The sequence below is a fragment of the Athene cunicularia genome (assembly GCF_003259725.1).
Source record: "Athene cunicularia isolate RWA chromosome 19 unlocalized genomic scaffold, athCun1 chr19_part1, whole genome shotgun sequence".
NCBI lineage: Eukaryota > Metazoa > Chordata > Aves > Strigiformes > Strigidae > Athene > Athene cunicularia.
In genome coordinates this window covers 3465850-3482570 of record NW_020799124.1, presented here as the reverse complement: position 1 = coordinate 3482570, position 16721 = coordinate 3465850, and the positions used below count along the sequence as shown (strand labels likewise).

The window sequence follows — 16721 nt, the reverse complement described above, 5'->3', positions numbered from 1 at the left end:
GGGGAGGCTGTCGGAGTGTCGCGGCGTCCCGGGGCACCGTGACCGAGCGACGGCCCGAGCGGTGTTTGCGCAAGCCTGTGGCTGGGGGGTGGCGGGAGAGCCGGTGGGTTGGGGGAGCGGCGTGTGCGGTAACGGGGAGGCGACCGCAGGTTGGACGTTGCAAGGGTGAAGGAAGTCGGGAGGGGAAGGAGCCGGCCCCAAGGTGCTGGAAGTGCGGGAGAAAGCTCGTCGCCATCGTTCAGGGTGAGAGCTGTGTTGCTGCTAATTCATCCCTCGTCCCGCTGAGACTCGTTCTGCTCGGGACGCTTCACATCAGGCAGGACAAAACCCCGGGAACTGTGTGGTGGAATCGTCTTGCTTTGGCCCGAGGGACGATGCCTGATGACACAGTGAGAAATTCATCCTTCTGGCCCCAAAGGCTCAGATACTGCTGGTCTTTGCTTCTCCAGTAGACGTGTTTTGTGCTTCCCTAGCTGGGTGGTGAGCTGCATCCTCTGCATCACGCCGGCTGTCCTGGTTCCTGGGGACTGTTTGTGGCTTGTCTTACACACTGGGGTGGTTAGGCCCAAATCAATAAAGCCTCTTAATGTTTCATTTCTGTTGACTGAGGTTAAGCACCTAGATGCGTTTGGTTTTTAGTTCTCTGGCCAATGACATCTCGTGATTACAGAAAATAACAAAGCAGTAAGATTCCTGTTTTGTTCTAGTTTTGCCTCTTAAATATTTGGCAAGTCATTTAGCTGACTTGAGGGAAGGGGCAATAAGTTTGTTTGATAGTGGCTGTTTCTCTATGAAGCGCTGTGAACCCAGGTTATCCACTTTGAACTGCACATACGACACTTATTCAGGGTTCACTTTTGTCCTTGTTTTCTCTGCTGTGTGAGGTGGTGCTTACCAACAAGCAGGTATCTTGGTTTACTTCATGTCAATAATATGGGTTGAGCACTTGGAGGTGGGGAGAGTGTGATGTTACTTACACCTGGAACATATGTCTTTTGTTTGAGCAGTTGCTTTTGGTACTATTTTACTGGTAGGATTTGTGCTTTTCTTAATGTTATTTCACCCCAGTTCCTGCCAGATAGGTCGATTGGGGGTTCTCATGCTTTATACCATCTTATGATAGCATACGTAAGCTTTTCTTAATGCACTGATTTGCGTATTGAAATGGCCTTCGTTATGTCAGTCCTCTTTCTGTCAATCCATTATTTCCGCAGCATGGGATGGAATTTTCTTTATTCCCTATTGGTCATAAGTGACAGTCGTAACGATGGCTTCATCCTATGTTTTCAGATGAGAGTTTGAAAAGACACCTTTCCAGTTGTGCAGTGGGAGGTGAGCACTAGATATTAATTTGAGCTAAGCCTCTTGCCCTACTTAGCAGCTGAAATCAATGGTACTTGTAATTTCTGTGGGAGAGGATAGGAGGAGACTTGGTAGCTTTTAAGTGGGTGGTAGCCATGAGGAAGGTGAGTATCCTGGAAGCAAGCCTTTTAGCTGGAATGGTTTCACTGTTTCCAACTTAAAGCTTATTTTCTTGTGGTTACCTTTGAATATCTTTTGAATGTCGTAATTGTTTCTGAATACATTTTGTGAATGCCTCTTCTTAGAATGTTGTGTGTAATTAGCGCATATTTTGAGATACTCTCTTGTTTCTTAATAAGCTTTGGTTTGTAAATAGTTTTTTTATTTTGTTTTCTCCTCACGTATTAGTAGGAGTAGGCCAGTTTTTCTGGTGTAATGGTGATCCGAGAAGTATTATTATCTGCAGGTTAGAACTTTAACTTCTGTTACTTACGGGGAAGTGTGAGTTGGATGGACTTTGCTATTCCATGAGAACAAAGGACATGGCCTTGAAGCTGTTGCAACACTAAGCTTTCTGTATTCCTATAGCATGTTGCAACCATAGTCATGGGGCAGGTCCTTGCTGGTTTTGGTGCTGCACTGGCCAGATGGACCCAGGAGGACAATAAGATGTTATTAGTGAGTCAAGGAGTTGTTTGATGTATTTCACTTGTTGGAAGAATATTCCACTTGTTGGGGAAAAAGGAAATTTCACTTGTTGGAAGACTTGTTGGAAGAATATTTTTCTCTACTATGAAGCTCAGAATTAGCCTCTGAGTTTCACCTTGTATGGGCAGTGTATTCTCACTGAAGGGCCAAGGCAGCCGTGGTGTAACCGGAATTTGTTTCAGTTAGAGACTGTTAACATCAATGAAAAGCAGAAGTCATCACCTCGGGGACATGTTTCAGCTTCTGTTTTCTGTGGGGTTTGTTAGGTGCTTCTGTTGATTCCCTTTTCATCTGTGCTGTACCTCCTCTTACAGAAGCAGCACTCTGGATATAACGGCTGGGCAGGTTCAAGCATCTTCTTGGGGGGAAACTGTCTCCCAGCACTTACAAAATGGTATAAAGGCAAAAGTTCCTGCCAAACCTGCTCTCTACCAGCAGCTGGAGGAGTCAGGTGGCAATTCTTAAGGCTGGGTTTATACTCTCAATAAGTTTCTAACTCTTCATTCTTTCTTAGTCAAATTTTAGCAGGGCTTTTTTTTTTTTTTGTGCAGGATATGTTATCTTGGGATAATTCCCATGACTTTTCTTTCCTCTGTGCCTTTTGGTAGCGTAGGGAGGCTGACAGTGGAGAGCTTGACTGCCACCTTCTGAGCACAGAATGCAGTCAGCGCTGAGACAAACCTCCTGTCGGATAGTGTGGGTATGGATTTCGATACAGCCCTCTGGAACTCAGGAGGTGAAAGAGTCTGATTAGTCACCTGAATATTAAGTTGTGGTCTTTTTTTCAGTGCTGTGTGGCCCCTCTCTCCAAAGCCTTTCTCTCAGCTCAAATCAGTCTTCCGAAGCCATCAGTTTTGGTGGAAGGGCTGCTTGGGCATATGTGACGTGCCCTCCCCAAGAGGTACGTTGTTGTGGCACTGCTCGCTGCGGTAGGACTTGTCACTGAGCCCCTGTTTGAGAGAGGACACGAAGTATGGTGTATTACAGTGCTACCTCATTCAAAATCTGATTATAGTTGAGCTGGGCACTTGGGAAACTGAAGTTAGCGTAGCAGCACAGCAGTAACACTGAGGAGGTCTGCTGTGATCTCCTCAGGTCACCTGCTCAGCAGCGTGTTTCACCCTCTCTGATAACCTTGAAGTGGTTTTTCTGAGCAGCTGCTTGAGCGTTGTCCCAGTCAGGAGCTGTCTCATTCTGTGAGTTGTGATCTGCACCCCCGGCTCACTGCCTCCTGCCAGCCTAAGGAGCACAGAACTGATCTGTGATCTGCGCTGTGGCATGGGATGCTACCCTGATAATGTTCACGTTCCCAGTTATTTCAATTTCCTTTCTTATATTTACTTTATTTTGCTGAAACTTAAAAAAAAATCGCTGCAAAGACCTGAACAATGTGAATTTTGTCTTTCATCTTCCATGCCTTTTCATCTATATATTGTGCATGACACTACTGTATTATTATAACACCTGATTCTACTGCTGGATCTACGCAGACAATAATTAATATTCATGTTTTTCTTGAGAAAATCCACCAAGGAGAACAGTTTAATATATGTGGCCTTAACAGCAGGGACAGAACTTCTAGTAACCTCAAAAGAAAATGCGTGGCACCCCTGAAACTCATGGTGTAATAATATTAAATCATTTTTTTCCTAAAATATATCCCAAAGTCTTTTTGGAAAAATGGAGATTTGAACTCTTAAATTGTAAGATGACTTTTTCGAAATGGTATTTAGCCAGCAATTGGAAAATAGGTCTGGTGTACAGAGGCATAACCCACAAAATGGAAACCTGTGGTCTTTAACTGAATTACTTTTCCTTTGAGGGATTAAACTATTTTAGTTAGAAAAACATTTTTAGTATGGGAATAAATGCACTCATATCAAAGTAACCCATTATAGCTAAGTCTGTGGAGATTTTCAACGTCTTTCAGACATGTCCTAATTTATTTTAATTGAATGCTTCCCATGAGTGTTAAAGGACTGGAAAAAAAATCAAGCAGTTACTTTTTCTATTTTCTGTCGTCTTTAGGAAAGTTATTAACCTTCAAGTCGGGGACTGTGTCAGTTTTGTATCACATGATGAACAGTATTATCTTACTCTGTAGGGACAGAAGGTTTGGAAGAGCAGTCGCTTTGGTCTTGAATGTCTACAGAGCTGAGGACGTAGTTGTCTGTTCCACTGGCTACAAATACAGAAGAAGTAGTGAAGAGTGGCAGAGTTGTACGGAGCTGAAAGGGTACGTAGTGTTTCACTTCAAGACTGATCTCATCCTTTACCTAAATGTTTTCATGGGCCAGGCCGTCTTTGACTTTTGAGGGAAAGTGCTTTCCAAACTGTTACTTTGCCAAGATACCGTTAACTTACTCCCTGTGTAGAGCGTTTGAATAACAAACAAAACCGTATCACGGATGTGTAATGCTGTCTAGTTTAGTGCCATTACTTATCCACCTGTGAGAGTCTGCTTTTTAATCTTTTATCATAATTGAAAAACACTGATGTGGATTAAGAAGAAGGAGTGGTTATAAGAAAAGTTGAGGGCGAGGAAGCAGCAGGATACTGGCAGGATTGGAGCATTTGGTTTAAAATGCAAGAAATGATGAAAGTCTGAAAATGGGCTGTTGCTACGGTGGCTGGGAGAAAACATCAGCAAAATGGTCTGAGCTATAGATCTGGTCTTAGCAGCTGTGTGACAAATAACTTCGGAGATGAGAGCCAGGGTTCCAGGATCAATCTAAGTAAGAAGTAGTAAGAATTAGTGATTCAAACAATGTCTGGGAAAACAGTGAGATAATTAAAATAGTTTAACAGCTTCCTTGTTGTTTCAGCACGTTGGAAAGGAGCGTGAGTCCACATTCTGCTCCCCCAAGTGAGAGTGCAAGCACCCAACTGCCTTGCCTTAAACCGTTTCCTTTGACGTAAATGCACCCAGCACTTGGGTGCTTCAGCAGCCTCCCCAGAGCTTCAGAAGGAAGACTTTTGTCCTCTTCTCTGATTACGGAGTACAGAGATTGCAGTGCCTAATTTTGTTATGTTTTCATGCTCTTGTTTTGCTTTGTCTCATGCTGTGAAGCGCCAGTCACAGTTACCATAAGCCCTTTTTGTTGACCAGTTTACATTTCTGACTAGCAGCCATTGTCTTTTTATGCTTAACGTTATGGATTGCACTAAAGCTGAATAGTGTATTGTGGGCTATTTGTTCAGCCCTACAAAGGAGTTGTTGTGTGAGCACAGCTCTAACAAATGATCTAAGCGACCCTGATACAAAACATGTTCAAAGTTATTTTTCTCACTCTTTTAAATAGTTTATTTTTGCGTTTGCTGGTAACTACTCCGTGTATTAGGCAAATTTATTTTTAGGTACGGACTGTGTCTTTTTCAGCATCCGTAAGAAGTGAAGTTCTGTTTAACAGATGGAATTTAATTTGAAAATTGGACTCGGTTAATGACTCCATTTTGGGTCAGACTCCCTCTCCAGTTAATCTCAGTGAGGAGACATGAGTGCAGGACTGGTGGATTCTAACAGGCATCAAACAGAGCAACAGATCAAGAAAGCAGAGCTTTCTGGAGGCACATCCTCCAGTTCCTTATGCTGAGATGCTTTAAGTATAATTAGACTTCAGTAAACCAAGGAGTTTTTTCTGAAACCATTAAGGGTTTGGTTTCTGAATGGCAGCCTGTTCAGACTTGCCATATGATAGGTATCAAATCTCCTAGTCAACTGTATTTCTAAATACAAGTTTTTGAAGCTTTTCTGCAGAATGGTTGAACTTTAAGACCTTCTTAACACGTATTCACCCTGCAGAAGTGTGCAAAGGGATTATTCATCTGCTTTGCTGGAAACATTGATTTGTGTACTTGAGGTAGCGTTATGCAAAACTAATCCCAGATTAGTGCCTTTCCAAGCAGAGAAGGTAGAACAGGCTCTGTTAGTTGAGCTTGTGGAAGTTGTAGTATGTCTGTAACAACGCACCTGAGATCCCTAGAGATTGAAGATTTGTGTGTGCCAGTAAGATGTTTAATGGATTACAGTGGAATTCAGTTCACGAAGAGGGAGCGTTGTGCACAGCCTAGATTTTAGCATCAGAGAGAGCAGTTTGTATCACAGTAATTTGACTTTCTTGAAATGTAATTAAGTTGAGAACAGAGACCAAACCAGTGGAGACTTCAATTTTGAAGGCTAGATTTGCACAGGGGAAAAAAGATAGATTTCAAAATGAGGAACATGTGGCTTCCACTTAAGTTGGGGTTTCTTTTTAATGTTTGTTATATTTAAACCAACAAAATGTGACTGAAGTTCCTTAAACCAGAACATTTTTTTTTTTTTTTAGTGTGGCTGTATGCAGAACAGCTTTGATGGCTTTTGCTTCCTAAGCAGCTTTCTGTTAACGTCAGGCTTTCTAACTGCATCCCCAATTTAAATATTCCCCTCTGCAGTTTGAGCTTTGTGTGTGTAAATGTGTGTGATATACATACGTCTGTCTAAGCTGGTAGTGTATATGTATAAAAATACATATTTATAGGTATAAAAAGAAGAGCACTGCTAGCAGTAGAAACAAAACACTCCACCATCTACAGGGACTTACTGTCCTAATGAAATTAAGAGATAGCTAAACATTTGATCCTTGTGTCACCGTAGCAACTGGCCGGTTATCCTCAACTAAGTACTGGTGTAACCCCACTGACTTCCAGAGTGTCAGGCTGCTATAAAACCGATCTGAGGAGAGGAGGGGGTTCACATTTCTCTGGTGTTTGACTAGCAGAGCAAACCTTCGATTGCAAGTGACTGCAAAATGATGCTGTAGAGCTCTTACTGCAGCAGGTCAGACCTCTGTCCTTGGCTGGCTATGGAGCCCTTCAGCTTTTTTCAGGAGGAAACTCTTGCAAGGCTGTTTTATTAATTTTCTTGGTGGTTTGGGTAATCTGGGGCCCAAGTTTCAATAAATAAAACTGTAACATGCAAGAGACTAGTTTCTGCTAGATTGTTTAACTAGACAGATTTCTATTTCTGCACCTTTCATTTCAGAGAGATGTTGGAGGAAGGACTCCTTGCTGAGACCTTGATGTTTTTGACGACTGGGTTTTAAGTGAAACCCCTTTAATAATCACACACTAGCTAGTAATTTTATCTGTATTACAAGTAATGCACAAGGCTTGTGCCTGTTCAGAAGCACATCTGGCTAAAGCTGACTGGTGAAACCCTGGAAATTTAAACAAATACAGTGTCTGAAATCTTAAAACATTTTATTTTAAAAATTGACAAAAATCATTGCAGTCTGAATCAAAGGGGTGATCTCAGTCCTGTTTACCTAACCTGGGTTGCTGCTTGGCTCTTTAGGTCTGACATAAATCAAAGGGGAAGTATTTTTTCTGTAAAACTTTAATTTCCTCCACTAGACGGTTTTATATAACGTGTCATTTTAATATTGCACTACTTTTCTTTCCAACAAAAGCAGCATATCAAAAACTGTAAATCATGTTTGCTTACAGGGAGAAATGTAATGCAAATAAGATGCTTTAGCTTTGTGGGACTCTTTCCAAAATAAAATTCCAGAAACTGTTTTAAGATTCAAGAGAGGGTTTTTAAAGCAAGGAGTCTGACTGGCTACTTTCTTTGTGTTTGATTGCATAAGAATTGTCAGCTGCTCAGGTTTGGATTTTTAAAGAAGCTCTTGCAACATTCTGTTTTTGCTGGCTTCCAGTTACTGCACTATTTACTCTCCTGGATAAGGAAAACCACAGCTGTTCTTTTGGGCTTTTTAAGGCTGATCTTACTAGAGGGATGCTAAACTAGCAGGCACAATGTACACTTTTCAGAAATCATCAGAGAGCTCTTGTCTGTGGAAGAGCCTACCTTTTCTAGTTTAGAGGTACTAGACTCTGCAAAACATGAGATGCGGTTCTGTATCTTTGTTACCATATTGAGGGGTATTTTTTTTTTAGGCTGTGAGGCTTTTGAGGTCTACATGCATACTGACTACCTGGAAGCATAGTGCCAGAATGGATGCTTTGTAATGAGAATCAAATCTCAAGCACCTCTCAGAATTGAGCTCAGGTTTGTATGAAGCTCTGCTGCTTCTGGAACCCAAACAGTGGGCTGATTAGTAGAAGGGATTATTTAACCACCTTTTGTTCGGTTGTTAGAAGTGAGGGAGATTTGTCATTTAAGTGTAAAATTTAGATTTATGTAGGTGGAAATGTTTTAATCTTCGTCATTGTGGGAATTGAATCACTTTCTCCTTTTTTTAATGGTGTGATGCTGGATAACGGTGATTTGGAGAACTGCTGGATGTTTGCCTGTGTTCTTTAACTGTGGACTAAGTGGAATCTTTATAACCAGAAACAGAGACATTGTGCTTTTTGGTTTTCTTTTGCTGTTAGATCCCCATACGTGACTGATCTATGAAATGGCAGAGAATGGAACAGATTGTGATCAGAGACGCATAGGAATGACCAAAGAACAGCACAATGGGAACTTTACAGGTACGTGGAAAATGGCTGAATGTTCTCAGCTGGCCAGCTCGGTGTGTGAAATGGCCAGTGCAATACTCAGAGGAGTTTCTGTTGGGGCACTTTATGCCCGACTAACGTGAAGGGCCTCAATGCCTGAATCAATCCTGGAAACTTCAGTCATCTCTAAATCTGAAGGCTGGATGATTTATGTTTTGTAAAGCCACAGAGTAGTTTTATGCTGTGTGTTTCCGTTCTGTTTTCTCTTATACACTTTTCTCCCTCCAGAATTCTTTTTCTGTAGTTGATATGCACGTGAGCCCTCTGAAGCTGACTTTGGGTACCAACAGGGGCTGCAACAGGGCTGAGCTAAAAAACTGAACTATGTTGGCACATACGTGGCTGTAGAATCAGGCTACTCAGCCCCACCCTTTGGCACTGAAATGTTAGTACTTGGTAATAAAAATCTGGTTTACTCTGGGAGAAACCCAATTATTAGTCTCCCAATTTCTAGCTTTTCTGTTGACATTTAGCTTCACTATAATTTATCAGTTTCAATGATAAATTGCGAACAGAACAGTTAACTACTTCATCTCCTGCCTTGCCTCTTGTTTTTCCTACTGGTATGTCTGAAATAAGCTCAGGTTAATGTTTAGGACTCATGAAAAATAACTTGAGAATGTTTCATAAATTGTATGTGCTGTGTAGTATAGCATATAAATTATAATTATCTTAGTTTGTTTCCTTTCAGCTTTGAATGTGCCAGTTCCATATTTAATTAAGTTTTGTAACCAAGTGATTTCTCAAGTTGTACGCAGTCTTACACCATTGTCTTTTATGACCTTTACTAAAAACAAGGTCATAAAAAACAAGGTTGAAGCATTTTTGTTAGACATATTAAGGGGAAAAATAGAGAATATAAATTCTTGAAGCAATGAATGTGTCAAAATTTAAAGAGGAACCGTATGTGTGTATGTATGGAACAAATCAAAGGGTTTTACTTGAAGTCTTAAATCATTCTGTAACTCTGAGGGAATGTGGATGTTATCCAGTATTTGCCATTGTAGGATTTCTTTTACTTCATCTAAAGCAACTGATGCTTAGAATGCAAAATGAAATGGGCTATGTGACTAGCAAGGTATGCAATTTCCATGTAAATCTTAGCAACTGATAAGGCAGTGTGTTTCAAATACTGGAATAAGACTGAAATAATACATCTTGGGTTACAATATGCTGGGGGTTCAGATTAGATTGATATTTCCGATGAAACAGCTTTTCACAAATTTAAAATTTATGAGTATTATTGCAGTGCTTGAAATGTATGCCGAACTACATATGTTTTGACTTTGTATAGTAAGTGATGTTTAAACAAGTTTGGTGTCTGTTTGGATACGAGTTATTTTTGTGCATTTTTTTGCCATTGTTTTGTGCTATTGTTTTTTTTTTCCCCTCTTGTTTCAGAATTGATTTTCTTTAAAAGTTTAAAAATTATTACCACTCATTAGCTTGACAACCTTTGAACAAGCCATTCTCATCCAAAAAATAACCAGTTTTTTTATTAATCTTGATTGTAAAGAAAATCTTGACTCGTGTAAGTGCAAAAAACCACATTTATTAGAAGAACCTTTCTTCTGCACTTATATGGTAGTGTGTTACAGTGGTGTTGGGCACTGCATTATAACCAAATCACTGCAGTTAAAAGCAACCAAATGTATAGTGTCAGTGCAGCGAAGGACTTGGTGTAAAAGCAGGCCCTTTTCCTGGGAACACTTCCTGGCTGCTGGGCTTACTTTGGAGAAGCTGGGCAGCGTGGCGAGGCTTTCCGTCGCCTGGGGATCCTGACTGGGAGGATAGATGCTGTTATCCAGTTACACGGTGACTGAAGTGTATAAAGAGCACACGTAATTCAATCTAGTTTGATTGGAGAAGTCTGAGAATAGCTTTGGAAGAGAACCAAATTCAAAAGTTCAGAGTGAAATGCGGTCTCTGGGGTGGGTGATAGAATCTCATTTGACCTAATGTATTAGCTGGTTTGTCACTAGTAGCGCAGTACCTTGCATAAAGGCTGATAGACATGCCAGACTTTTTGCACCCTGGGCCAGTCTTGAGTGGTGGTCAGCTACACAGAAGAAAAAAAGCCACCTTATTTCCTTTGCTGGACGTTGCCTGATTTCTGATGCACTTGGAGCAAACACTTTGTGATGAGTAGGAAAGATGACTGGGAGCTCACATTAACTTCCTAACAAAGCAAAAAAAGAGTTGGTATTTTTTTGGGTAGGATAGAATCTGAACTGTAAGCCTGTGCTTTTACATTTCTGTTGCTTTTCATTTGCAGATTCCTCTTTGTTGAGTGAACGGAAGCGGAAGGACCGAGAAGAGAGGTTGAATATTGTACTGTGGAAACAACCGCTTGTTACCTTGCAGTATTTTTTCCTGGAAACTCTAACAAAATTGAAGGAATGGACCATAAAGTAAAGATCATTTCTTTAACTTCTACTAAGCGTTCTGGGGAAACCCATGCTCTGATTCAGTAGGTCATTCTGACATCTCGCTTTCCCTGACGATACGCAACTTTAAAGTTCTTCTTTCAGAAAATATTTATTTTTGTATTTTTTTTTTATATTTTGTCAGTGGAAGAAAATTGCAAACTTCCTTTCTGAAGAGTTGAATATTCCAATTTGAAGGAGTGGGACAGTGTTTAGGGATCCTTAAGGCAAGAGATATTGTACTTACGACTGCAGTGTTAAGTACTGATCTATTAATGTATTGCTGAATGATCTTCAAATAGCTCAGCTAGGGCAGGGTTCAGGATTATGTGGAATTTGCAGTGATGTTTATGATGCTGCAAAGAAGACTTTGCTTCTAAGATACGTGGTCCCTTTCACAGCAGGAAATCATTTATTAAAACGCTTTTCCTAAGCATTATTTACACACTGATTAAAATGGGGTTTTATTCCAGTTAGAAAATTTGTGAGTAGCAGTCCTAACATCCCCTACTAATGCCGAAATGCACGGCTATTTTTTTTAACACACTAGGCTTGAAATCTTTTTGAGTACCAAAAGGCAAACATGAGTAAAATTGGCAACTGAAAAAGCCGAGTAGCAGCCATCCTAGTGCTGTGTTGGTAACTGGAATCTCTTGCGTTTGGGATTGAATTTAGAATCATTTTTCCCAGTCAGAAGCTAGGATCTAATATCACCTTGGGTGATTCTAGGTGTTGGCCTGCTCCTTTGCAGAGTGAGATTGGTGGTAGTGGCTGTGTTCGTTGACCCTTCTGGGCTAGGTTCAAGGTGCTGACACTTAAGATCCACCGAGAGAAACTTGTGTTTTCCATTCTGATCTTCTGAAATGATTTGTATGAAAAATACCAAGTTTATGCAGTGTAGTCTGAATCCCCTTTTGTCTACATCACCCCCTCCCCTCCAAATCTAGCCCCCAAACTTATTTTACTGTGTGCATTCTTTCAACTATCATTGGGAATTGTTTCTTTGAGAACTTTCATTGGGTCTTACATTAGCCATTTCTGACAACCTCCAAGCATTTATTTAAACCCAGCAGAAAAAATATTTGAGGTCTTATTTTAAGCTATTACATGGCTGCCTAGACATCAAATTCTGTTACAGATAGCACTTGCATCCTCTTGTTGTGCAGCACATTTATGTTGTCTAGCACCAGCATGACAATATCTTTACAGAAAATAACACTATTTTAAGCTGTTGAGACCTCAGATTGACTCTTAATGATCTCCTGTGTTCCACTGGAGTAAATTGTGATTTAAAATTATGACAATCACTTGAAAATGCAATTGTCATGAGTTATAAGCAGCACAAATTATTTTCAAATTAAAGGAAAGTTAGAGCGACTTTTTTCAGTTTGCTTAATATGAAACATTTGTGACTTGTTTTCCTCCCATATTTCTATCTTTTTCTGTTTAAATAGATAAGTTTGCAACGTCATGTCTGAGATTAAGTGATGCTAGCACTTGCTTTTTTATAGCATTAGGTGACAGTATAATAGTGTTTCCTAGAAAACAATAAATGTATTTGCTAGACTACTGTGTGTGGCCATCATACACATCAAGCAGAATGCTTATGTGAAAATAAAAAGGCTCGAAAATAATTTGGTATCAAATTACATAGGAAAACACTCTTCTCCCCTTAACTGTAGTAGCTTCCTAACGCGGCATAATTATCTAAAATGTATTTATTAAACTTTGAGCTGTTACAAGAGATACTAATTTCAATAGATCGGGGGTTCCAAAGTAGTGTAAAGATTTGTTCCTCTCACTGTCACTGTGGTTCCACCCACCAGCACACAGTTTGAAATTAGCACTTCTGTATTCCACTCACAGCTCATCCCTTGCCCAGGGCCAGTGCAGTGCCCACTTTGCACTTTGCTTAACCATGGATGTTGTTGACGTCCCTGTGTTTGAGACTGTCTTGGCTGCTGAAGCTGAATATTTGGTTTCAGATTGTGTTTGTTTTGAGACAGTTACTTTGTTTTTCTTGATATTTTTTTTCTTTTAAAAAAAAAAAAAAAAGCATGGCTGAACTTTGATCTCACTTGACAGTGAAGCCGAGATTTTTTCCCTAAAGAATAAAGGCAGCCCAGATATTTTCTTGGGAGGTTTATGCTTTTATAACAGCAAACTTTTCAGCTGCCATTGTCCCCACTGACTACATCCATGCAGACAGACCCGGTCTACAGGGAGAAATAAGTTACTTTGAAATGCATGCTAAATTATGACAAGCCCTAATTGCCATTTGTCTTTTAAGATTGTGGCATCGGCGAAGTATCTTGGTGTCTTTTTTACTGACGCTTGCAGTGCTTGCAGCTACATATTACATTGAAGGAACACATCAACAGGTAATGAGGTTTTCAAGTTACTTTCCTTAGTGACTAATAGTTCCTGTCCCTGGGCTAAAGTAGATGTACTGGGAGTTGAATGGGGTCTTCATGAAATTGTAATGTGTCTTTTGAACTCCTACTCGCTAAGGATATTTGTTTCTCGTGTCTCTTCTCTGCTGTGTGTGGATGAGTTACATTTTAGAGATGGGGAATGATCTATTTGATCTATTCTGTCGCATCTGTAGGTGTTCCACTTCTCATCTGTTCCTGAGTAAGCACACCTCCAGTGCTGCAGCACTCCTTCACATCTGCTGTTAACAAGCTTTTAATAGCGGTGCGAGCTCTTGAGACGTAATGTTCAGCTGAGTCATGATAGAGCTTTGTGGTTCCCACAAAATGTTTCTTCTGCTTCTGTGGAAGGGTCTCCTGACTAGCTAGGATAGGCACATATAGACATAAAATGGTTTCATGGTTCAAATCTGGTTCCGTGATGCTTCTCGTGCCCCCATTGTTTTCAAATGGTCGTTCAAAAACTTTTTTTGTGCTTTGTTGTTTGTGAAGACTGATGCTTTTGCATCACTTGAAGTGTAAGCCATTGCTTAAGCATAAGGTGATGCTATTGTCTACACCTTTCCCCTCCCGGTTTCTCTTTGAATTTCAGATTTTCCCCGAGGGCAGGCAGCCCTTTTAAACCCTGCACAGCATTTCCTTGTGCAACTGAATCATCTTACCCCTCTGACTCTGAAATCAGCAGGTTCCCAGTTTCAGAGAACTTGCTTACATCCATCCTGCTGTGCTGTGTTACTGGCTGCCTGAGGGACACGTAGGTCTGGAACAGGAGTTCTGGTTTCCCAGAATGGGTCCTGAATTGCAGTGAAATGAGTTCCTTCAGCTCACCGCAGTCTTGCTCACTCGATCTCACACGTGAGACCGAAGCATTTACACGCAGAGCAAGTCGGTGGATGGTAAATCAGTGACCCGTTCCTGATAGACAAATACTTCATTAAAGACTTGCCCTGGTTGGTGGCTGGTCAGCATGAGGCCCGGAGCCTGACGCACTCACCATTTGCCACTAGATGGCCCTGGCAAACTGGTGTTGAGGCACATGGCCCCTGAGCTCATTGCTGGGCTATCCTGGTGCCAAGGCTTGGCCCAGCAGTGCTGCTCCAGAGCTTTCCTTGAGCCTGCTGGGAACAAACCTGTGCCTCTGGGACTGGCGAGGGGAGTGTGAGCTGCTGGCTCCAGCCAGGGCTTGGAGCTCTCTGTCACGGGTGTCTGTCGTGTGTGCCAGCAGGTATCTGTCCATCCCCCTTCCTCCAGAGCTGGGTCCGTGTCCCACTACTGCCTCTACCTATCCCTGTGTACCACCTATGTATACATGAATGCAAACCACTTTTTTTTTTTTTTTTTTTTTTTCAAAAGCGTACTCAAGATAGCAAAGTATACTTGTGGTTTTCACTTGCTGTTTTCAGGACTTTTTGACACCTTGATTGAAACCTGCTTAAGACCTGGTAAACTTCATCTTGGTACTGTTGGTCCATGGATGGCATAAAATGGCATCTCTCTTGGGGCTGTGGTGCAGACAAGTTGATGGCCTGGGTCATCCTCTTAGTATTGCTCTTGTGATAGTGATAGTGAGATACTGCTTCCTGCCTTTCCAGTGTACCCAGCTGGACTTTTTATGTCTAAAATTGGCTGTGACTTATCCATATTCCCTCATTTGTGTGCATCACACAACCTTTTTTTTCTTAAAAGTAACAAACCTGGTTACTCACTGGTCCGGGATAAAACATCCAACAGACTTAGAGTACAGCTCATTTTATTCCTTTATTTCATCTGTTCAGGCAATTCCCTGAGCTGTCTGCACACTGATTGGGGTCTAGTAGATGCTGTCTGGGGCTTCCTGCTCGCTGCTCACACCTAGTATGCCTGTTCTGGATTTCAACCCTCTACTATTGAACCTGAATTTTTCATCTGTCTCCTTGGAAACGTGCTTATTCCAAGGCGTGTGGGCTTTTCTTTTGAAAGTGGGCTATTTTCTGTACATGTCTGTGTTGCAATTGTAATAACTTGCAAATGAAAGTATCTAGGATTATATTTCAGTTGTTGTAATCCAGATAACTGTGTGTGTTAGGTCGTTAACTTTCTCCCCTAGGAGGTATCACCATTCTTTTTTAATTTTTTTTTTTCTCTTTTGTGACTTTTCTTTTTCAGTATGTGCGGTATATGGAGAAAAAGTTCATCTGGTGTGCCTACTGGGTAGGATTAGGCATTCTGTCCTCTGTTGGACTTGGAACAGGTCTCCACACCTTTCTGCTCTATTTGGTAAGGATATTTCCATCCCATGTTCTTTCTGAATCAAGTATTTTAATTGTTGCATATTTAAAAATATGTGAATAAAGAATATCCTGTATGTCCTAGAGGTTAAGTACTTCAGAAGGAAATACTTAGTGTAATGTTTCTGGGCTCTAGTGAATGCTCATATTCTATATTCTATAATGTTGTTTTGTAGTTTGTGTGTTACATGTTTGCTGAACTGTAGGTATGAGCCTGCTGTTAATCCTCACTTTGAAACAATGAGTCAACATCTGCAAGCTCTATCCTCTAATTTCCTAATTTAAATCGAACGTTTTCTAGTGTGTGCAGCTCAAATGTTTCCATTTAAAATTTTTTAGCATTTTTTTTAGTATCTTAAAATGGTCATTTTTCTAGCTGAAACCACTGAAATAAGCAGCTATTTTAAAATCCAGTCTGTATTAATTTTGCTTTGAAAATAATAGCAAGAAAAATGTTTGTCTACAAAGATAAAATAATCTGTTCTGAAAATTTATATGATGTTGTTTATCTCAGCTGAGCTAGGAAAGTTAGGGAAATGTTTGGGTGTGTTTTGCTTTTGGCCATTGGATTAGTTCCTTGTTTATGAAACCACTGTCCTGGATTTAAGAAAAGGATTCATGGCCACAAAATAATTAAAACCAGTTTATGCAACAAATGTCATCTTGTATTTGGAACAATTACAGATGTTTACTTTCAGAACTGCTTTAATCATTAACAATAACACAGAAAACACTACAAGAAACAAGAAACTCGTGCTTTTCCACACAGCAGGGCAAAGCCTGTTAGATCGAATGGCATCTGTAAGGGCTGCATTGGCAGTAATGTCAGACTTATTAGTGTAGCTTCTCTCCTAAAGACTGGAGGCAGAAAGTACAGGAGAAAGGAAGCTATTGCTGAACAGTAACGAGTTTATGCATGCATAGCCTTCTAGACAAAAATCTTGCTGTCAGTCTAAATGATTGGAAATGGAAATTCGGTGAAGCCGATGAACACAGTGTCTAAACATTTTTATGTAACACTGGGTAGTGCTTAGACAGCGGTGGATTGACAAAGTACAGCCCTGTGACTTGCACAGATG

At 40.7% G+C, this 16721-nt stretch overlaps 1 protein-coding gene across 2 annotated transcripts in view; it reads left to right on the top strand.

The window, feature by feature from the left end:
- Positions 1-4114: 4114 nt before the first annotated feature.
- The window catches only part of VMP1 (vacuole membrane protein 1), a 66023-nt gene continuing 53416 nt past the window's right edge, over positions 4115-16721 (top strand). The window contains exons 1-6 of one of the 2 annotated variants that reach the window (XM_026861397.1): positions 4115-4246; positions 7951-8062; positions 8389-8490; positions 10793-10928; positions 13234-13324; positions 15521-15631. In XM_026861397.1, the coding sequence (XP_026717198.1) occupies positions 8415-8490; positions 10793-10928; positions 13234-13324; positions 15521-15631 (414 nt within the window). In that variant the 5' untranslated portion in view covers positions 4115-4246; positions 7951-8062; positions 8389-8414. The remainder of the gene's footprint in view (positions 4247-7950; positions 8063-8388; positions 8491-10792; positions 10929-13233; positions 13325-15520; positions 15632-16721) is intronic. The other variant, XM_026861396.1, reaches the window with a different exon arrangement.